The sequence below is a fragment of the Macrobrachium rosenbergii genome, chromosome 12 (genome assembly GCF_040412425.1).
Source record: "Macrobrachium rosenbergii isolate ZJJX-2024 chromosome 12, ASM4041242v1, whole genome shotgun sequence".
In the NCBI taxonomy this organism is placed as follows: Eukaryota; Metazoa; Arthropoda; class Malacostraca; order Decapoda; family Palaemonidae; genus Macrobrachium; species Macrobrachium rosenbergii.
This window is the reverse complement of record NC_089752.1, coordinates 113,171,277-113,194,456: the sequence shown is the minus strand read 5'-3', so window position 1 is coordinate 113,194,456 and position 23,180 is coordinate 113,171,277. Positions and strand designations below refer to the sequence as shown.

The 23,180-nt window shown below is 36.6% G+C and overlaps 1 protein-coding gene and 1 long non-coding RNA gene across 6 annotated transcripts in view; both read left to right on the top strand.

Moving 5' to 3' along the window:
- Window positions 1-10,029, top strand: part of dock (SH2/SH3 adaptor protein dock) — a 164,663-nt gene extending 154,634 nt beyond the window's left edge. For all 4 annotated transcript variants that reach the window (XM_067112803.1, XM_067112802.1, XM_067112804.1 and 1 more), the window contains 3 exons: window positions 7-183; window positions 2,596-2,805; window positions 4,619-10,029. In XM_067112803.1, the coding sequence (XP_066968904.1) occupies window positions 7-183; window positions 2,596-2,805; window positions 4,619-4,819 (588 nt within the window). In that variant the 3' untranslated portion in view covers window positions 4,820-10,029. The remainder of the gene's footprint in view (window positions 1-6; window positions 184-2,595; window positions 2,806-4,618) is intronic.
- Window positions 10,030-14,303: 4,274 nt separating this feature from the next.
- Window positions 14,304-23,175, top strand: LOC136843902 (uncharacterized). 2 transcript variants are annotated; one of them, XR_010854722.1, is made up of 4 exons: window positions 14,304-14,539; window positions 19,981-20,133; window positions 20,445-20,590; window positions 22,662-23,175. It is a non-coding gene; the product is annotated as an uncharacterized lncRNA (long non-coding RNA). The 2 variants fall into 2 exon arrangements; XR_010854721.1 differs by having other exon boundaries at window positions 14,305-14,539; window positions 20,448-20,590.
- Window positions 23,176-23,180: the final 5 nt, after the last annotated feature.

Genomic DNA, 23,180 nt, shown 5'->3' with positions numbered 1-23,180 from the left:
TAACAGGTGGGTCTAATTCCTAAGAATTATGTTCAAGAACTCCATGAAGTTGTAGACACCAGAGCGTCTAGGTCAAGAGAGCCCTCGCAGACTCGACAGCTACCGCCTCCAGCTCCAGCCAACAATGTACATCCTCCGTCTACAAATGGTGGGGCCCACAATGCTGAGACTCACCTGGCACAGGTTTGTTTCTGTTATGGATTATTTTTGTTGACATTGCAAGAATAGCATCGCTATGATAGACATTCCATTCAAGCATCATTATCTTGGTTGAAGTGAAATTATGACTTCTCATGAGGTTGTAATTTTGTAGGCTCTTATATTTATGAAATCACTTTACTATGAATTTCTTTGTTTATGTTTTACCATGTTTCAATACATTATTCATTAACAGTACATAATAGAATTTTCTACTTCTGATTTTTATTGCAAGATCATAAGGAACTTTAATTTAAACAGAGGAAACTTTTTGACAGAGAAGTGAATAAGACATTTATTAATTCAAACTGACCTTAAGATATTGTGCTTCATTCCTGTCCTCTTCTTTGAGATTGATAGTGATGTAACATCTGTGTGGGTTCAAGAGAACAACGAATGTCAGCATCCCCAAACACAGAGGAGTTTACTTTGTGGCTACAGGGTTACACCTTTTGAGAGACCCTCATCATCATCATAAAAGTTTGTCAGCTTTTCCCCTTCATGGGCTTAAATATTCTGCTGCTATTTACTCCTCTGACATGCAGAGTTCTCATCTCATAGACATTATGTCATTAAGCTCCTACGTTACAAGTTAGAAGTGCATTAACATGGGTAATCTGCATTTCAGTGTAGTTCTTTTTGGTTAAGGAACTCTTCAGGACCAGATGAGATATGCAGTAGTGTCTACACCCTGTACAGTGAACAGCCTGACAGCAATTGCATACCATAGGAACTATTTTGTATTTTGTTTCCTAGCTCATTGCGGGTTAACACTTAAGATTCTCTTGTGATCCGGGTTGAGGGAGATTACTCTCTTATCTTACACTGTTGGGGTTACCACTGCATCTAGCAAGACTACTCCATCAGGGTTTACACTGTATTTCCTGCCGATGGTCTCTTTGTTTTGTCGATTGTAAGAAGAATTTACTATTGAAGCTCAATTTCCCCATGTTCTCCTTTGCAAACCCAGGAGCTATGAAAATTGGTACATTCTTTCGGATGCTTGAGAAGTTTGTTCTCCTCTGTTCAGTCTCTTTGCCTGGGTACCCCCAAAAGCAGTAAACAGCAACTCCTATGTACTCCAGGAGACCTTATCAGAGAACTTACACTGTTGCCCAGCCTCAGTCATCAACTTCATTCCCATATATTCTTTATACTACACATACCTTCACACTTATAGGAAATCCAGTATGCCTTCTTAGTTACTGTTTTTTGTACAGGGTACTAAATTACTTTCTACTCTGAAGTTATGGCAGGCCAAGTTGGCAAGATTTTGTAATTATATGTAAAGGAAAGTTCTATCCATTTTGCCTCCCATTTCTTGCTAGTGGACCTTTTCATCACTGGCAGAAAAATACTGGATGTTTGAGCCTACCTTGAAAGGTTATAGGGTGTGCAGGATATTCTCTTTCCCCAGTTCCTACCATTTACCTTCTTCATCATCATTCCTTTTCAGTCATCTGCTTACCTTCAGTATGAACTGCTACTTTGCATCCTATGAACTTCATTGTGGGGAGGGGGGGGTGCCATTACTGGGATCTTGAATTCTGCTGTATTGTACTTTTGGGGTATTCTGCCAGCTTCAAGGACCTAACACACAACCCCTAAACAATCTTGCATCATAGAGTGGGGTGACAACGTTAAAAAATTAGATAAAGACCCTCTTACTTTATGACATTGACCCTTTTAGAGAGCATTCTCTACTTCAGTTGTCTTCCTGCTTGAGTACAGCTTTTACTGGTAATTGGTTGTCCATTTCTTTATATTGAGTCCTCTTCCCCTTCCCTGTCTGCTCTAGTGAGGTGTAGGTGAATGAATTTAAGAGCAAAATTTCATAATAAATAGAGAGAGAGAGAGAGAGAGATGTGGTATATTTTCTCTGCACAAGTGTCTCTTAACATTATACTGTATATTGATCTTTTTCTAGAAATGTGTACGGTCATCCACTTCAAAGTGAAGCCCAGAGCTATAAAATGCAATTGGTGCTGTACTAAAAAAAAATGAAGTTTGTTATAGGAAATTACCTAATGTGATAAGCAGTCAGTGTTTTGGGAACAAAGATGCAGTAGTTCATTTTTAACCAGATAATACAGCACTTTTATTTGATGGCCAAAGTGATATGACCAGGTACCATAGGTATACTAATTTTAATTGTGAAATGTCGCTAATGTTACCCTCTTTTGTTCTCCAGAACACATGAATAATCATATCCTCTTGATACATCACTTACAAAAGTGTAATGAAATCAAATATGTCTTAACACTGTCTTTCTCAGTCTTATACGTTATTTGTATAGATGTATTGATGCAATACCAGAGTAAAAAAAAGATGTAACCTATGTGATTTTCTGTTGTTGATGACCTCAAACTCTTGGTAAATATCAGTTTTTCTCCACAGGGGATGCAGGGTATGAACATCAATGCAGCTGCCCCTGCTCCTGTGATGCCCCCTGCGCCTCACCAGCCTGTTAGTGGTGTTCCTCCTGATAAGGGGCATTTCACTACTAGAGATTGGTACTATGGACCAATTACTCGAGCGCAGTGCGATGACATTCTCAACCAGCGGGGACGAGATGGAGATTTCCTTATTAGAGATTCTGAAACAAATGTAAGCATTTTCTTTGACACTGATATTGAACCTGTGGTCAGTTTGTACAGCACTTTTGTTGCGTAGATAAAATCGTTTTGACTGATAATGTTTAAGTGAACTTTTGGGAGGAAATCATAAAAATAAGTTTTAAGGACTGTATTTAGATTTAGGTCACAGGTGAAGTACAAGCAAAGTGCTAGGTTAGATGAAAAGGGAATTCCAGTGAAAAAAAAATGTGATATTTCCAAAAGACTGGTTACAGAGCCAGTCTTGAAGTTTGCAATTAATTGATCAGGGTATTGAACTAAATGGAGGATGGGGAAAGATTAACTTACAAATATTTTTTATTTTGTCCAAATAAGTTCTTGTATTTTGTTTGGTATAAATTTGGTATTGATGTAGTAATACAAAAACTGCAGTATAGTTGAATCTCCCACTAATGGACTCCGAGGATTTGGCATTCCTGTTTCCAGTAGGGGGCTACTGTCTGCACTATGTCTTGTGCAGCACACTGTTGGCAGTGCTGTAGACTTCAGATATCTCTATGACCCTTGGTTATATTGGGTTCTATCTTTTGTCTCATGTGTTTATTTTGTATATATATATTTTTTTGCTTAGAAGTGCAACGTCTGTAAGTTTGCCTTGCTCTAACATTCACTTGTCATTGAATGGTAAATCTCCTATACCAGCTCTGTGAAAGTATAGAAATAGGACTCAGTAGTCTAGGTGAACTACTTTGTAATAATAATGAAAATCATTAAGTGTCCATGAATAAGAAATTTCCTTTATTAGAAAATCAGTGATAGTGAAGGCACCTGTAGTGCCTGTCATTCAGTTATTTTTGCTTAATTGATTGAAGTATCGGTACTGCTATTTGTGGTTGTGTGTGTGTTGGTGTCCTCAGACATTGGTATGTAGCATGACCTTCCACAGGCTTAGGTCTGAGTTCCCTTTCATGACATGGCACTCATGCGCACTTTCCTTTCTTTACTTGGTTCCTAGCTCATATGTATTTTATTCAGAACTGGCAGGTCTTAGAAAGTGAGGACGGACTTCTGTAACTGATGCTTTGCTTGTCATAAGAGCTATTCACTTCTAATCCTACTACTTCAAACCAGCTATTTTAGCATGTACAAGAAATGATTATAAAGCAAATATTTCCTTTATTTTTTCATGTACTTTACCTATTTGTGAAATTTTGTGGCGGCAAGGGAAGCTCTGTGCCAGTTGCAAGATAGAGTGCAAGAACAGAATAGCAGAGTGTGGCCTAGACATGAATTTGTATTAATTACCTCAAAACAAATTAGTCTAGTTTAGGTTAATGCAGTATATTCTATATAGTAGGTAGGGAAATAGGTGAATATAAAAAGATGGCACATGCTGTAAGGGAAAGGATGAGAGGAGCAAGAATATAACAATATAAGAGTTATTAAAGTACCCCTTAATTAAATTCCCTGGTACATCTGAGGGAAACATAGACATTAGATAATGCAATGTTCATAGTATTAACTTTCAAGACTATGAACGTTATTGTAGAGTAATGGGAACACAATTTAGTTGGTAATGTTTTACTGATAATTGAATACTTCCTTGTGTACATTTAAAAGGGAAAGAAGCTGTAACATGTATATTTGCAATGTACTCTTGGTTGGTACCCAAATCAGTTACTGTATTTTCATCTTCGTTTCTCTCTCTCCTTCTATGTTACTGAGCTAGGTTTTTCTGCATAATTCTATGTTGTCTTCAAATGTCTTCTATGTTTGTATTCCCTTGGATTTGAAAGAGGGGTCAAAGACAGTTAGAAACTCTTACTTTATTCTTATTTTTACAGGTTGGTGACTTCAGTGTGTCGTTAAAAGCATCAGGCCGTAACAAGCATTTTCGGGTTCACGTTGAAAATGGTTTGTACTGCATTGGACAACGAAAATTCCAAACTCTGGATCAACTAGTGGACCATTATCAGCGGTCACCTATCTACACCAGTCAAAAAGGAGAGAAGCTTTATCTGATACGACCTATGCCCAAGCCATGAATCTTTTAAGTATGGTGACTGAAGTATGTAAAGTTCATTAAGACATATTTTAAGGAAATTTCCTCATGCATTATTGTGTAAAATTTACACGTGGTTGCTAAATACTCTTCTGAATTATGAGAAAAAGAAATTGAAACTGTCCAGTTGGCAATGGAATATTGCCTGAGTAGTTCTTCCTTCATAAATTTAGCAAATAAAATGGTTTATTTACCATTCAAGTCCTAATGTGATTTAAATAATTTACTTTTATACCTTCATATGCATTAGACAAGATTAGATTTTCATTTGATGGCTGCTAGATTTCAATTGGCACCTGAAGTATCATTAACCTCAAGATCATTTTATCTTGATAAAATCATGAGGTCACTGATGCGATAAACAGACTTTTCCACAATACAGTCTTAGTATGAAACATGTTTGTTTTTTACTTTAAGCTCTCTTACTCAAAATGAGGTCCTCTCTTCTTTGTCATTGAGAGGTGAAAAGGTTTTAAAAAAAATTACATAGTTTTTCACGTGTACTGTATGTTCAGAGATATTTGAGGATTTTCTTGAATTCTTTAGAACACTTTGATACATTTCCATGGTTTTCTAACAGTTTTCAGTGCATTATGCTGTAATTTAACAGTAACATTGTAATTACAAGGTTGCTTCAGTGGTAATTTCAAGAACGTCGGTGTTTTTTATTTGAAGGAAAAAACTATTAAAACATTTTTAGTTTGCTAAACCAAAAGTAATTCCTAAGTAGTTACTTGATTTATTGTTGTCACAGGAAAAATGCTTGAAAATTTCGAGTGACTATTATAAGTATGATGAAATGTGGAAAAACATAGCTGAAAGCTCCTCGTTGTGGAGCACCCTTTCATACATGTCATGATAGACTAACGGCCATTCCTAACGTACTGGAGTCATATGAATTCAGTCCATGTTTTTATTAGTTATAGTGAACATTAACATTGTAGAATCTGCTGCCTCCTATGTAAAAAGAAGGTTGAAGTCTGACAGGTCGTGTATCCATATTGTGTGTATAAATAACTGACCCAGCACCATTCTCTTAGATGTTGCTGTTGCCTATACTTCATCATGTGCTGAAAGTAGATTCAGCATAGATCACAGTACAGTATTAATAACTGAAGATCACCTCTGCCAGGGGTGCTTATGCCATGGGTTGCAGACTTGAGGGCTGGATGCATGATGATGAGGAAGTTTGAGAGTACCCAGTCCTTGTGCATTTATCTTCTAAAAATGGAGTGATTTCTTTCAACCTTGTTTTTGTATTTGTTCTGCGTCCTTATATTTGTTATTGAAAATCATTTTGAATGCTGAAAGCTTCTATGTCCTCACAGGACAGGAAGTTCAAGTGATAATGTTCGATGGGTTTTCCCCTCGGTAACGTGTCTTAAGTGGCTATAGTGTGATTTTACCTCGAGGATGGTCCCAGAGAGGATGGTGGTGTATTTGATATTTGTGAGAAAAATCTCATATTTTGTACATTGCAAGTTTTTTTATCTCTTTAGCTTTTAATATAGCTTCTTATCCCACTAGTCAATATAGCTTGAAAGACAAAAGCACATTAATTGCAACTTGTGCAGCTTTTATAAATATGTTAAATTTTAAGTATAATTCTTTGCATTGAGTCAGTGTGAGTTGAGTGCAAGATGTTTGTTACCTTATATTTTATTATATTTTATCTTGGTTACTTTATATATTTTTGTTGTCAGATTCAAGATTTTGTCATCGTACTGCTTAAAGATGATTATCAAAGTATTTACAGCTTGATATTTGAGATTTCAACGTACTGCTGTGAATTGTAATTTGCATGCAGTGTTGGTGAAGTCATGTAAAGAAAATGTGCATAAAGTCATGTAAAGAAATGTTCTTTTTTGTAGGTAAGGCAAGATCAGTGATGATTAATCAAGAATTTTGGTGTTTTATCAATTTATGAGAGAAGCCTTTTATAGGTTTTTTGTTTGTGTAATGAACAACGAAGAAGGAATCTGCTACCGTGCAAGAGGAGAACTAGTTAACAAGGAAATGCTTTATTGCAAAGCAGCAGAATCTTCATGTACCTCATTTCATTTTTGTATGAATTATTTAGAGGAGTGTAATTTGTAGCAATTTACTATTATTGTATTGTATCATAAAAATCATGTTAGAAATTCCCAGGAATTGTTGCTCTTGTATGGCATTTATAAAGTGGTGAAACCCTTCCATGTTTTTTTTTTATAATTGAATGTGTATACATAATTTCATTGCAATTGGTTTATGTATTTGGTTTGCTGTTGATGTACAGATTTTTAGTTATGAATTTGTTTTTCGTTTTAGTTATGTGATCAAGAATTTTTTTTTCCAAAATTATAATCTCATTGTTAATTTTTCCAAATTTGTGTAAGTTTCTCTCAGCCTGTGTGTGCTGTATGTTTGTAAGTGCTAGTCATAAGCCCTGACACTGACACTGGACTCTGCAGTGCTGCAAGCAGCCCACATAAAGAGCATCAGGTTCCAGCCTTTCACACAATTTAATTGTACTGTGTAGCCTGCCACAGTTAGTCCCTGCTTTGCCTGTTATTACCAAAGATTCTTGGCTTCTCAATTCTTCAAAGGTGTGCTTTTAGGAGAATATTTCTTTTATCTGATGAAATTTCATAACTGCTGTTCTAAGTGGTTCATGATTCAACAACCTTTTGAATAACTGATGTTCTACAGAAGATAATAATAATAATAATTGTGAAAGTAAAATCCGTACGAATCCATTTGATCTCAGTACTGGGTTTTGTTTTTTACATTTTCTTTCTGATTTGCTATATGGCCTCTGTGTATATTGACATATTATTTGTAGATTTCTTCAAATTGTTTGGGTTGTAAAATCCAGCCGTCGCCAAATTACAGCTGTGCAGTTGTTAAGATGCTTCCTGTTTTCATGAATCTGTGTGTGAGGGGGAATAATCATGTGTGTTGAACTTTGGAGGGATATCTTGTTCAAGGTTTTCATCATGCATATAGCCAGCAGACCAGTCTTTCTGAAATAGTTCTGAAGGCTTTCGATAAATAGTTATGAGATACAGGGCATGAAAAAGTGGTCATCAGATCAAGTGTAGCAATAGTCTGACCTTGATGTAGGGAGGTGATTGTATTCAGTTTGCCTCATCAGGGCATAAAAAAGAAACACACAAGAATGGAGCATGAATGGTGGTCCTTTCAGATGGTAGTCAGACCATAATATTTAGTACACCAAGATGCTGAGGACCTCGGGTCTTAACATGTATGATAGGTAATTATGAATGGTAGGAATTTTTTACAAAAATTTTTCGTATTGCATAACATGTCATCATATTTGATTATTCCTGCATTTCATGAATGATGATTAGTTATGACATGAAAATGCTTTGTTTATACTAGTGTGAAAGTTGTGGTTAAGTACATTTTGAGACCAAACCACTAGATAAAAATCTTAACTTTCATAAAGCTGGCCCAAATGGTTTATTTTCAATAGTAAAAAATAGAATTTTGAAAATAAATGCTTGTTCTTTAAAAATTTAATCGAATTTCCAGTTAAATTTCCAAAGAACTGCAAATTGTGAAGTAAAATCGAAATATTATATTTAGAAATAAACATTGGTATTATTCAGGTACCTATCAATACCACTGAATTTTGACAGTGGTCTATAATTCATTAGTATAGTGTTATATGTACTTTTGAAGTACCAGGTAGGTAATGCTTAATTTGTCGTTTAGGAAAGTATCCATGAAGCATATCATTCAAGGGAATTACTGTACCATAGAACATGCTTTTGTTTTCTTTACTTTAAAGGCATTTTTTATTGTCTTACGACAGTCCTTAACAAGGAAGCTGATTTCTGATGGTTTAGAATTATGAGAAATTTCAGTTTACTGGATTTCTTATAAGTGATATGATCATGCTTAAATTGTTCAAGTTCCTTTTGTTTGGTTTTTATGGTTCAAAAGTAAGTATCTTTTTTTTTTTTTTTTTTATTTTAAAAGAAAAAGTAGAGTTGTGGAACAGTCTCCCCAATTTCATCAGTTCATCTTTGGATTAAAAGTACAGTAGTTTCATTGAAGTACTGTAATCCTTTTCAGTGCCAGTGAAGCTGTAATATGTGTATTATCATACATAATTGTTTCAGAGGAAGTTTTCAAGTATTTCATATGTTTAAGGAGTTGCCTTTAGCATCCTACTTTCACTTGAAGCATATAACAACTGCACGAAGTAAAGATTGGATGCACATGTGCTTCATTATTTCCTTTCGTAATTGTTATGGACACCCTGAATTTTTTTAAAGTTCAGGTTATTATTGCTGTCATCGGTGCTCCCTTTTCCTTGAAAAAAAGTAGGTCTAGAATAGTAATAGAGCTTTCTACATGTCAAACAGAGGCCAGAATTGGAAACATACTAAACCAGTTATGCAGGGACATGGGATGAGCAAACCTTTTTTTAAGGAAGAAGGACTTTTTCAGAACCTATTTTTGTTGTGTGAAGCAAATGGCTAAATTGTATAAAACCGTATTGTCTAATTTTATAAAAAAAAGACATTGTAACTTTTGTGCAAAATCATAAGTTGAATTTCTCTTGTAAAGGACAGAGCTTCTGAGAATTGTTTGCAGTAAAATGCAACATCAAAGTGCGTTCTTATGAAGAGGAATACATTCCGTTGTTTGATAAACTAAATATGATATTGGATAATTTGATAATTTGTTTACAGAATCATCTGTATTCAAATTAGTTTCTGGATTCTTATCCTTCTGCCTTAGGTTTGCTCGACTGTGTCTCTGTAATGTATACAGCTGATAGATTGATTTGCAGAACTGTATCACTGTTTCTGTGCAGTCCGTGTTTGTGCTCCAGATGTAACACCATCTTTATCACAACCTGTTGTAAAATTTTGATTATGTATTGCTAGCAGGTCTAGTTAAGCCTCTATGAATGATAGCATGAATGCTTTTGATATCTGATTTGACGTACAAGTCTGGTGCACAAGAAATACTCTCCCTGCTAGTAATGGTTGTGGTAAACTTTGGTGTTAGTATACTTTAATGAATTTGTCACAAAGTTGGTTAAGTTGGCGGCTATTTATTAATGGACTGAGCAGCTCAGTGGCAGAATGTCCATGAAATGAAAATGCTCAGTGTTGCCACTCATTTATACTTATGTTTGTACAAAATGTAATTACATTAAATAAAATTTTTACAAAATATACGAATTTTATTCTTTTTAATTTATAGTAGAAGGTAATCTTTTTTGTATAAGTTTTAAATTGTTTTATACAAACCCATGAATCATAACAAGGCAAAATTCAGCGTCAGGTTCCCCAGCCATGTAGCTTATGAAGTCTTGAAAACTTGGGAGAAAATGTCGGGAAAATGAACCAGGTAGAAACCTCCAACCCAATTCCTTTGCTTGTCTCATGAATGGTGATGATATTTATTGCCCATGAGAGCTCCCCAGCTTGTCAGGCTGGGAAATTTAATGATATTTCATTCTGTTTCATTTCAGTTGATATCCGATTTTTTATTTTTTTTTATTTTTCTAAATACTTTGCCGATGCTATTTGGCCTTTTGTTTTCCTTAACTATGTTTGTTGGTAATTTTTGCTTGGTTCATAGATTACCTTTCTTCTGGTTAATTACCTATCTTTGCCCTTTAACTACTGTAGGTAAATAGTTCATTTTGATTTTAGGTTGTTTCATTGACCTGCGTTTGATATGTATTGGTACCAGTAGTAACTTGTTTTTCATATTAAAACTGCATGTTTTCTTTATATAATTTTTGCGTTTGTTGGATAACCTTTGCGCATGAGCATTTGGTTCTTGCTTTTTACCCTGTTGACATCTGAAAAGCGCACTCTGTTAAGAAGTTTTATGTGGAATAGAGTCAGTGGCCTTGGATACCTATTTTATATGGTGTTTTCATTATAGCGTATCTACAGGTTGTAGTATAACCCTTTTGGGTTTAAAAAATATTTCAATAGTAATTTCAGTTCAAATACTTTTTGGGTATTACATTTTTGGTGTCTCTTGGGTCAAATGCAGATCTATTTTCCTGTGACCTTTATTAGGGTGGGGTAATTACTGTATATTATTTGTTTTTAATTACCATGTTATCTTAAATTCATACTATACTTTATGAGGTCTAATCCTTACTAGATTGCATGCTCATGTCATCAACAAAAGATCCATCCTGACAGAGGAAAGAGAGAAAATGCAGCAGGAAAGGAGAGGAAGCCTATGATTTGGACCCTATTGTGTGTATGAATACAGCAGCATAATTGGGTAAATAACACTGACTTGTTACATGATACCAGAAAAAAGACAAGAACTGATTCATATATATTACATAGTGGTGTTTGTCTTTTAGCCTTGTACTTTTCATCCATTTCCACTTACCCCCTTCTGTCTTGCTGTCCAGCCTTTGTAGCCAATTACTTCCTAATGAAGCTGTGGAGTTTTCTCCCAGTTCCATCTTTAGACCCTTATTCTTCATATACAGTAATTAGTTTCCAGACCTCTTTATCTTACACTCCTCTTTTCAATGTAGTAAGCACTGAATGACTAAAAATACCCCAGTGCTGGGGTTTATAACCCAAATTTCATGATTTATTCATTCCATGAAAGATTTATATTCTAGCATTCACCATCCAGTAGTATAACTTACTTGCAGACCAAATTGAACAGTTCTGTTCAACACTGTAATGCAAAGGCTATAAAGCAAACTCAAAAGAATGAAAGGTTCCCCACCATGACCTATTAAGAGATGCAGTGAGTAATGATACACATTGCATTACTGATGCTGAGGAAAAGCATCCCTAAATCTTCACCCTTGATGGTATGAAGAATTATCAGCTGATTCATCAAACTATAGACTCGCCATAAATCTGATAGTTTAAAAAAAGATTTCATATCCTCTTGATATCTTACCCTCTTAAAGATGACACTTTTAAGAATGGTTAGTTTAACAATCTGAATCATTGCACTGAAATCAATATATGTTCAACTGATTATCCGCAAAAATTTAGAAAGGGCTATAGGGAAATATTTCATGAAAAATGTAATTTGTGTATTGCACTGTGATCTGATTAAATCACTTTGAAATGATAAACACTTTTCTTGTATTTTATAATCTTGTGTCTAACTGAAAAGCATTAGGGTGTGTGTACCATGTCATATAAGTGTTTAATAGAAACAGTGACTTAACTAAAGCCATTCGTATTGATTTTATTCACCAGATTTATAAACAAATGACCTTCTATCTGAATTTCCAAGGTAAATTTGTTATGCTTCACGAGGATGCAGATGCTTTTCAACTTGATATCTTCCTTTTTTTAATAAAAAAATTTGTGATCCATTTTTTCCCATTCTGAGATTTTTTGTTTTGAAGAACATTGAGGTTTTATTTTATGTTGCATGTTTAATTACAAGCATTGTTTTTCCTTGAACTATCAATTTACGATCAAAATGATTGCTGCAACATATAATCATTTGTCTTGTATAGGTATAACCTGTTTCTAAGATTAACCGTATACTTGTTATTTTGTTGCTAACAATTGGTTATTGAACCATCTCTAAGAATTTTATCAGAAAGAGCATAAATGACTTACTGTGCATAAAATTCAACACTTACGAATTTTCATTACATGAAGTAAATGGTACGAGTTTGGAATTAACACCAAAGAAAACTGTTCAGCTTAAAAGGGAAATGCTTTCCCACCATCAGCTTTCATTGTTTTATGAATGTGAACGTGTTATTGGGAGGTATCCCCTGTTGGGGGGAGGGGTAGGGCTGTCAGTGCACCTCATGCAGTGCACTATAGTCATTACTTAAGGCTCTTTGCAGCATCTCTTCAGCCCCTAGCTGCAACCCTTTTTATTCCTTTTACTGTACCTCCGTTCATATTATCTTTCTTCCATCTTACTTTCCACCCGCCTGTTACACCTTTCAGATCTTTTTATTTTCAATTTTCCTTTCAGCGCTGAATAACCTCATAGGTCCCAGTGCTTGGCCTTTGGCCAAAATTCTCTGTTCCATAACATTCCTCTTGGGAGGTATCAAAATGATAAATTTACAGTAATTTTGAAAGCATTCGATTGTAAAGGGTCAATTAACAGGTTGCCCCAAAGATGGGTTTAGTGTTCACACCACACAGCACAAACATCCATGTACGTAATGTCCAAGAGGATGTATCATACACTGCAGTTTTTTTTACATCGTGTTACGTTCCTGGAAAGAAATTGAAATATCGACTTTTATTTTAATCTTATGACTACCATGTAGCTTTTATCATCGAATATAGATGTAATTATTTATATCACCTCTTTAGTGTTGCCAGGTAACTATAACTTATATTTCTTTGGACATTGGTCCTACTCTCGATAAAGAGCTACAGTTGTGTTTCATTCACTAACCACCCGCCCACCCCACCTCTCAGCATTTAGCAATTATACCTCAGTTCGTGATGGTTATTTTCATTTTAATTTTAATTATGATTTAATATCTATGTACTATTTAGCCACCACTCGATTTTGTTTGCATGTCTTAAATATATGTATATAAATTCGCGAACTTCTTGACACGAACCAAGGTGGTTTAATTTAAGGTGTTCATACAAACCATTCACTGAGTCTTCTCCGGTACGAAACTTCGTCAGTTCGTCAGGCAGTTACTTGCATTTTTATATTGGTAGAGAGTGCAAGCGTGACGGAAATATACGGTAAGTTTGGCCTCTCTGATTATTCTTGTCTCGCACTAGTTTCGTTCTGAGATAAAGCCGCTAGTGGTTACTTAGAAAAGTAATATAGTACGAACCACTGTTGTAAAGATGACTTATGTGAAGATCCGTGACATATGACAACTGGGGTGAGAGATATCGCCCCTGCATATCAGAAACTGCATTGAGTGTGTTAAACATTCCTCGAAGGATCTTGTTTAGCGGTTTTATTCCAGGTAGTGATGACGTCATGTGAATAGTCCATTAAGTTCATACAATTGCGGGGGACATACTTGAAGCTTCTTTTATCGAAAAATATTGCCAAAAATGCTCATAACTTGCTGAATAGGTGGAAAAGGCTCGAATTGAATTACGGCAAGTTAAAGACTACAACTCCGAGGAAAGAGGTGCAGGTATTGTGTGAAGCATCTTGTTTACTTGTTTGGATCAACTTGGCTTTATTTATTCAATTTTGTTTTCCTGCTTTTTTTATTTTCTCTTTACGATGTTGAGTTTATCAGTTTTCTCAATTAGTGAATGAACTTATCTTCATAAAAGTATGCATAATAATTTCATATACGTTATGGGGAGTGACAATGGTCCTTAGAAAAATACAGTTTTACCAAACGCATATCCATTGAAAACAGTAAAACACCCAGTTCCAACCTCACCAGCGAATGGAAAAAACGCTTTGAAAGGCAGCCAGTGAGAGAATGGTTTACAAATATCCTAGCCAAATCACGAATCTTTTAGCCAATGAGAGAACGGCGCCAGGTACTTCTTCTAAGTTCTACGTTACGAGCAGTGGAGGTACTGTACTCTATCGGACAGGAGAAATTCCGGCAGTTCCGGTGGACTAGCAGGCGCCATTGTTGTCTACGCTCAGTGAATTTACTCCAGAATTTTTGTGGAAGACGAAGTGTTCGTTTCGCATTTATTTAGAGTCCACGAATCTTCATGTTATCGCTCAACAGTATCATTTATCGGTATTACTGTATGTCGTAAGTAAAAATGCCTCGTTTTGGTGTTGTCAATTTTTAGAAACTGGGTAACATCCCGTAAGTGGTTATGCCCAAGGGCTTAGGCTATAGTGCGGCAAGATTGAAAATGCCTTCTCAAGACCAGTAAATGCAGAATAAATCGATTCCATTTGAGGCTGAAATTGGTGTTGGGTAATCATTACAAGCGTATTCATATTTTATTAAAATGCCATGTCAACTTGAAGTTCCATACGAGGCAAGATATTTCATAATACATACGATTTAGGTTATTTCCGTTTACTGGATAAGCCTTCTAAAGGTTTTTTGTATGTGACGGGATAGAATTGGGTGGCAGTGTGTGTGAAATGTAAGCTCTGTCCATATTTTGAATGGGTAGTGTCACTGATTTTTAAAGGTTGGTGTTAACTGCCCAACGCTCAGGCATGTACTGTAAAGTACCTAGTATGTATATTATTCAAGGATAGTTTATACTCGTAAGCACTGGAACGATGAAGTTAGCTTTCACATTCATCAGGTTAATTTTAGTCAAAGTGAAATGAAAATAGTTGCTTTAAAAGCACGTGACCGCTCAGAGCTGCACCATTGAGGTACAGGTATGAGGAAAAACCCGATTCTTGTTAATTTCTCGTGATTAGGACGTTAGTGCGATTACATTAACACACACTACCACTTCCCCGCCCAATCTCTTGGGACGATTAGGCCGTATTTTCGGCCTTGAACCTGTTAGGCCGTCACAACTTTAGGCCATATGAAGTTTAGGCCGTAAGACATGGCGGAAGTGCCTTGGGACGCCGCGTTTAATACTATAAACCTCGGGGATCAAAGTATTATGTACACCCATTTCGGCCGTTTGCTAGTTTGGATGTTACGGCCTAAATGACTCACTGCCGAAACGCTGTGTTTAAATACTGTAGCAATGAACTAATTCTGAAAATTATATTTTAAAGGAAACTAATTTCTAATTAATGGGGTTCCTGGGTGGTAACGTGTCAGTGTAGCGAATGCCATTAAAGCTGACTTTTAAAAAAATTGACTGTAGTTTTAAAAAAAATGGTAATTCTAAGTATTAGCTCCCCGCTTGTTTTTACCCTGGAGACTGGTTTTGGTAATTCTAAGCCGGCTGTCCGCGGTGAGCTTAGACTGTGGCAATTGGCGTTTTTCTATGTTATTCTACTTGCTTTACAAGAATTTAAAGTACTATTTTGTCGGCCGGTTGTAACTAAACTGTAATTGACCTTTGAAGACTACGCAACTTGAATTACCTAACGCAGGGTAGGTCTAAGCCGGCATTCCGCGGCAAGCCCGCCCCTCTACCTCCATAGCTAATACGGCAAAACTGTACCCAGTAAACACCTCTAGGGTACGTTATGTTGGGATTTTTAGGGGTGTTTACTGGTTACAATTTTGCCGTATGAGCTATGGACGTGTGGGGGGCTTGACGCGGAATGCTGGCTTAGACCTACCCTTCGTTAGGCAATTCAAGCCGCGTAGTCTTCAAAAGTCAATGACAGCTTAGTTACAGCCGGCCGACAAAATATTGCTTTAAATTCTTGTAAAGTAAAATAACAGGAAAATGTCAACTGCCATAGGCTAGCTCGCCGCGGACAGCCGGCTTTGAATTTCCTTCGCCGTGTTTAGTACTGGCCCGGGGGGAGGCGGTACCCATACGTTAAGTTATTGCACTTGCCGGACAGGATATGAACCGTTCCAAACAGACGTATATACCCGTGCTCTGTCTTGTGAAGATAACGTATGGGAACCCCTTGTTGGATGGACTTCAGGGGTTAATTACAGGTTAATTACATTCGTGCGACAAAAATTGAAGGTAAATCCATAATTAGCAACCAAAAATCTGTAGAAAAAGTCAAGTTAGAAGGAAATCGTCGCCGTGGCGCTACTACTTAGTTCTACTAAAAAAAATTGACTAGTTTACCAGGTTGGTGACCTACGGATGCTAAGTAACGCCTAAGAGCATCGGCAATCACCTATTGTCACAGGCTGTTAAGGTGAGGGGTGCTTTTACGAAAGTTACATAATAGGTTTTCTGTAAAAGTAAACGATAGGGAACATCCAACCGCAGTGTAGTGCCGTAGTAGGAAGGTCTGTATGTTCATGTATGTCGACTTTTTGCAGTAGTGAGTGGATCATTTAATTTGAAGGAATGGAGTTAGACTTTGCAGTTTAAAGCGTTAGAACCATATAAAACCAAGCTTTATTTTCATTAACTAGGGATTAATAAAGAGCTAAGGCTATATAAAGCTGCATCTGTTTTCGAAGAGTTTCTGCTTAGTGAATAAAAAGCGGAATTCTGTGTCCTTAGCTTATTGCCGTCAGCGCCCCCCTTCCCTCTTCATTTACAGCAGATGATTTATGTCAACGAAGCGCTTTAAGTTTTCTGAACTTTAGGAAAGTCTGGATTTTCAGTAACATAATTGCATATGCCACCTCTTATGGTTCACTATAAATGTAAACGGCATGGTTGTTTTCTTAACGAGCCCATAGTAGTTGTTTTGACCAGCAATGAGTTATCACGTATGTACTGTATTGGTCGGAAAATATTCAATATATACTTGTAACTGGCACATTTACTGGCTTAAAGGTGCAACCTGCGATAAGTTTTAAAACTTATGCTGATAAAAGGTTGAGCTTCTTGAGGGCACAGTTAACAAAATTGATGCAGGGACAAGTGAATTCTCTCTCTCTCTCTCTCTCTCTCTCTCTCTCTCTCTCTCTCTCTCTCTCTCTCTCTCTCTCTCTCTGGGGGTTGTGTTGCTAGACAGGAAGCCCGAATTAAGTTATTTGATCTAAAACAGCTCTGGCTCATGCTGCATATGGAATGGACCGGCGTATTTGCATCGCTGAGAGGATAGTACAAGCCATCTAATATGGCTTCACGGGACTGTCAGTCATCATTGAGTGTCTGTTCGTGGGGTTTGAGACGCATTCGGGTCGTTTGGGCCGTAAGCACGTTTACTTGCCAAATGGGCGCCGTGTTTAGTACCAGCCCCTTGGGGATGTACGTAAAACATGAAATAATAATGGTAAATACCATAAACATAACGTCTTACATTGTTTTGGATGTTACGGCCTAAAGTGACTTATTGGGATCCAAATTACGCCTTCGGTAGTTTCAAGGCTTACGGTGTCGTAGGTAGATATAGTTTAGCACACTAATGAACCTACCCTTCAGTTTTATATGTGTTTATTCTTGGGCTATGAAATTTTAATCATGTTCCATATTTCTATGCAGTGGTGCTCGTATTACCGTGGGTTTATAATTGTCCGATTAATTCGAAGTCCTTAAATGCTTTTTTTTCTAGGTTAGATTTAGTGTCTTGAACATCTTCATGCCCATCTAATAGTTTGGCTGCCGTAGTGCCTAAATTTAAGCCAAGTCTGTATCGGTAAGGTATCGATCACATTTGTGTTGTATTGCTAATTGTTTCCTTTTATTGATTTATGTGGATGTCAGTATAATTTTGTAGATCAGACGTAATATGTACACAAATTGCAGATCTACGTGATTTTTAGAATATTTTGTATATTATCTATTTAAATTTAAACACATAAGGAGGCAGGTACACAAAATGTGGAGTGAAATTTAGAATGATAAATTTTTTTTTCCATATTTCAGAAATTGTGCTAAACCAGTTAGTAAGGTATTCATTTTCAGTAGTGAGAACTTCGTTTTTATTTTGAGTTATGAAAACTTAATTTTTTCATGGCCCCTAAGTCGACTGGATTGTGATTCCTAATGCAGAGTATATGGGCAAAGTGCCTGTGAGGTGAACTTAATGCCTAATGACTGAAAACTTACCCATATTCCTAGCACAAGCGCTTTTAAAATTTCAAAGCTAAGATTTTTATTTCGTCTCCATTGCATTGAAGAACTTTCCTTTATTGATACTAATTAATTATTTGACTTGCTTTTCTTGGATGGAAAATATCTTACTGCAGTTAGAGTCTTCACTGTCGTCATAAGGGTTAAAGGTCATGAAACTAAATTACTTTTATTATATATGATGAACGCTAGCATGTTATATCAGTACGTGGTCAGTTTAATGGCAAGTTATTTCCTTGTCATACATGGCGAGGTCTGAGATTTTACAATTTTATGTATATTTTATTTCGTCCAGGAAACATGTATTTATATATCCGTAAGACTAATATTTCGTGGTACTGAGGATAGCCTCGCGGGGTCCTCGTCGTTTCGGCCGCAAGTCATTTAGGCCGTAACATCCAAACTGGCAAACGGTCGAAATGGGTGTGTATAATACTACACGGCGTCCCAGGGAGCTTCCGCCATGTCTTACGGCCTAAACTTCGCATGGCCTACAGTAAAGTTGTGACGGCCTAACAGGTTCACAGCCGAAAATAATACGGACTAATCGTCCCGAACTCATCTCTCGTACGGTGCAAAGTTATGAGCGAGTGTGAAAGATCCAGCGACTACCTTAAGTGTCTTATAAGTATTTAACGTTCTTGGTGTTTTTATTAAAGACAGAAGTCCTAGGTCCATTTTGAGAGAAGGCAACATGCCCCACGTTTAGGTGGATGATGGAAATGTGGTGCATCAAAGTGTGGGGAAGAATGTGGGTGAGTGGAAAAAGGGGAACAGGTTGTGGAGGAACGTGGGCATGTATACGGGGGTGTGGAGTAATTATGAGGAGTGCGAAAACGTTAGAGAAATTACTGGAATGTTGGGAAGAATGTTAGTAATTACAGGAGAGTGAAAGTATGAGAGAAAATTGGTTCGTGCAGGTGTGGGGAAAAATGTGAGGCGCGTTCTTGTGACGTGAACATGGCGGCGGTAGTATGGGGGAGTAGTTTGATTTTGATTTAAATATGCTAACCTCCATAATCAACTTCAGGAGGAGGCCCCTATTAACCACTAGTTTAAAAATTCATGGGATTAGATCTCAATTTGGTTACAGTAATAATACGTTCGTGAAACTGAATGTAGGTGATTAATAACAAATGACTAGGACGCCAATTACATATAAAAAAATTCCACAAAATATTTAATAACTGATCTTGGGTGTACCATAATCTGCCTTTGATATGTAAGTTGTTCTTTAAGTGCTGTGAAATGATGTATTTGTGTATTTAGCCTTATTTACGGCTTAATTTTAGTCAGTGCCACTTTTCATTTTTTTTATAACATGCCGTTCTTTGGCAGCCTTGTCAAGTTAATGGTCTTTTCAGTATCCTCATTCAACCTTACCAGTTTCCTTACACTTGAGACTTAACACTGGAAACGTTGAATGCAAAGGGGATAAATCTTATTGCTTACACATAATTCCTTGTAAATTATCAAATTCTCATGCTTGTGGTAGTTTTACGCTTGGACCTTACACCAAAGGGGACAGTTTTAATAAGTACTTTGGAAATGTTTACATAACCATCCCTGTTAAAAATAATAACTCTTTTTTTACTTTCAGACTTGCCCGGAGACATATCTGAAGCTGTAATTCATTGGGATGATCATATAAGATCTGAAAGTACAACAGAGATCATTGTACAAACCCTAAAGTTTTAATCAACCACGAGATGTATGGAGTGGCCTACCCACATGTTCCATTACCTGCCTATAGGTGAGTGAAACATTCTTTGAAACTTGACAAGGCTTATTCAATTTCTATGGCAAGCGAAAACGGAATCATATACTTTACCAGAACATACGAAAGATTGCTGTTTTGGTATACTCTTAATACTGAGTATTTAAAAGATTGAGCTTATTGGATCGTTAGGTATTCGCCTTAATGAGTGCAAAGATTTTGATTTTATATGCTTCTAAAGCGTTTGTTGAAAATTGGTTATAGCAATGCTTGTAGAAGACGAAGTTGACTGCGAAGGCATTTTAACTTTCAACATTGTTTCTCTCTCTCTCTCGCATTCAAAACAGTAGTTGTGCGTTGAAATGATGAGTGTCGTTTTCCTCTTTCAAGCAAACTATATCTAGAGTCTTCTCTTCAAATTCCCGTCCTTCAACGAAGTTCAGTTCTTGCAAGAAAACCAAGTAAAGTCAAGTAAGAGGTCCAAATTAACCCTGTAGGTACCAGTTTTTGGGGGGCTACACTTTAAGTATATTTTTTACACCTTTTCTTAGCTTTCCTTTGACCTCATAACCCCTAACACCCTCGCATGAACTTAGGTTACTGGTGGCTGGGCAGATTTTAAAAGTTTCAACTTTTTTTTCAAGTGCTTTGCCTGTAGGTTAACGATAGTAAGTGCTCAAAAAAAGCAAAAGATGAAGTTCATTGATTCAAGTCTTGATGTAGTAGGTGACTATCGAACAGAGGGTGCTTTGCTTAACGTTCTTTTCTGCAGGAAGATGGGGAATATAGAATCGAATTATGTAAATACACGAGGCTTCTTTTAGACATCGAAAGTTTTTTTTTTTACTGTTCATTGTCTAGTTTTTTTTTTACTGTTCATTGTCTCGCTCTTTTAAATTACGGAGAAAGCATAATGGGCAAGTTTAAACAGTTTACTGCTTAGTGAAAAGTCTTGCGTCATTGATTGGGGAGAGAGAGAGAGAGAGAGAGAGAGAGAGAGAGAGAGAGAGAGAGAGAGAGAGAGAGAGAGAGTGTGTGTGTGTGTGTGTGTGTGTGTGTGTGTGTGTGTGATGATGATGATGATTTGAATAGACAGTGCTCGTAACAAATTATAAAGAAGAATGTTGAAACAGTACTGCTTGGGTATTTCATTGTCATTCGCCGTAGTCTCTTGGAACAAAACATTTCACTTGAAACTTAAATTTCTTTGATAATTTTTCACCCTTTCTTTGATAATTTTTCACCCTTTCTTTGCCACTTCTGTTTGCACACACGTTGATTTACCATGTCACATGAGCAGAAAATCAGTCGTTTCCTCAAGTTTTCCACTTAAACAGCTTTTAGACCGTCCTGAAATATACGGCGAAACTTAAAAACCATTAGCGCAAAAACTGGGTGGTTTAGTTCGCATAGTACAATGTTAGTTAATGAGTTTCAAGGTGGAGCCATAGAAATATTTAAAAATATTTTTATAAAGCTGTTTTCTTATTTTTATCATTTGTTTATTACGTGTTGTATGTCTGTGTCAAGCTTGAGAGAAGCCAGTTTCTAAAATGAATCTCATTTTTTGCTTTCCAGTCGTACCAAGATAGAAAAGTTATCTTCACAATTAGGTGCTGAAGGACCTTTAACATCAATATTCATTACTTCAGCCATTTATGACAGGGTTAGACTTGAAATGAATTCTTTCACTTTTATTGTCGTGCGCATGTTGATGCTGAATTATCTGGTGCAAGACCATGATTTTGTTGGCCTTCATACTCGGCGTCTTAGTCCTGCTACTTCCGTATCTGCTATTTCTGAATAACTGTTTCATAGCTTCTCATCTCATGTTCAAACAAACACTCTCAGGTTTTTTGTTTGCTGTTTATTTTTCAGTTGGTTGACAGTTCTTAGTTTGTGTTAGATCTTCCGGTGGCATTTTGACAATTTAACTCTTGGGTGATATCTTCAAAATATGCCTCTCATGTTCTGACAGTACCCATGTTTCTTGCATATAGAGTTGTAATGGATTTATGGACGCATTCTTTTTCTGTCTACTAATGAGATATGTAGCAGTAGTCTTGAAATCCCTAACTCCTTTTTTTAACTCCCCTCACAACACCTGCTTGACATGTAACAGCATTGTTTTTACCTCTTCTAAGACATGCCCTCCTTTCACAGCATAATGGTGCTCCACTGTTCAGTGCAATTCATTTGTTCATACATTTTAAGTCTCCTGTTTGTAAACCTGAGTATCTCTTGTGACACAATAAAGTAGTGAATAGCTCACCCGCACGCCCTTTCTGCACAATCAACACAGTCACTTTACTGTCAGACTGTCGTCTTTCCTTTACTTCCCAGTCACGATAAGCTTTGTTTTGCATACATTAATTTTCAGTCAAGTCTTACTCATTTTTCTGATTCACCTTTCTGACATTCCACTTCTAATGTCAAATATGTATTCTTTTAACGTAAGCGGACTCGGTGTTAATATAACATAAGTGGACAGCGTGATTGTGTTGCTTTCGTCTTAAATATATTTGACTTAATTCCATATTAAAACTTCATTTTATTTACTACAGGTAAAGTGATGCAATCTGGATTTGGGCAGCATTCATCAAAGTTTGTACGACTGGAGTGTAATTATGGAGATGCTGGAAATGGCCTCAAGAATTCACCTACGAAGCGGGTAACTGTATGTGGTTCTTGTCTAACAGCAGGATGAATAATTAGACAAGCTAAGTTCCACTGAGGTGTGACTACGTACACGCCGTGTAGAGCGTTTTCGGAAACCTCGTCCTCTACCAGTCGCGAAGGTGTTAAAGAGCTTGTCAACGGTTTATCCCGTAAGGTCATAGTGCTCCCTGGCATGAGATTATGACCTAACGGTTTATCTGGTATGAGACTATCTTCAAAAATTCAGGTAAAACAACTAGCTGGCAACAAGGTTCAGGTATCGCCAATTAAGGGTTACGATGAGGTGAAGAATACTGCGACATATCGAGATACCTACTTTAGAATGCCCACGGCTAGATTTTGTCAATCTGCATATTTATAATTTGCCCGTGGTGGGATTTAATAAATTGGAAATCCATGTGTTG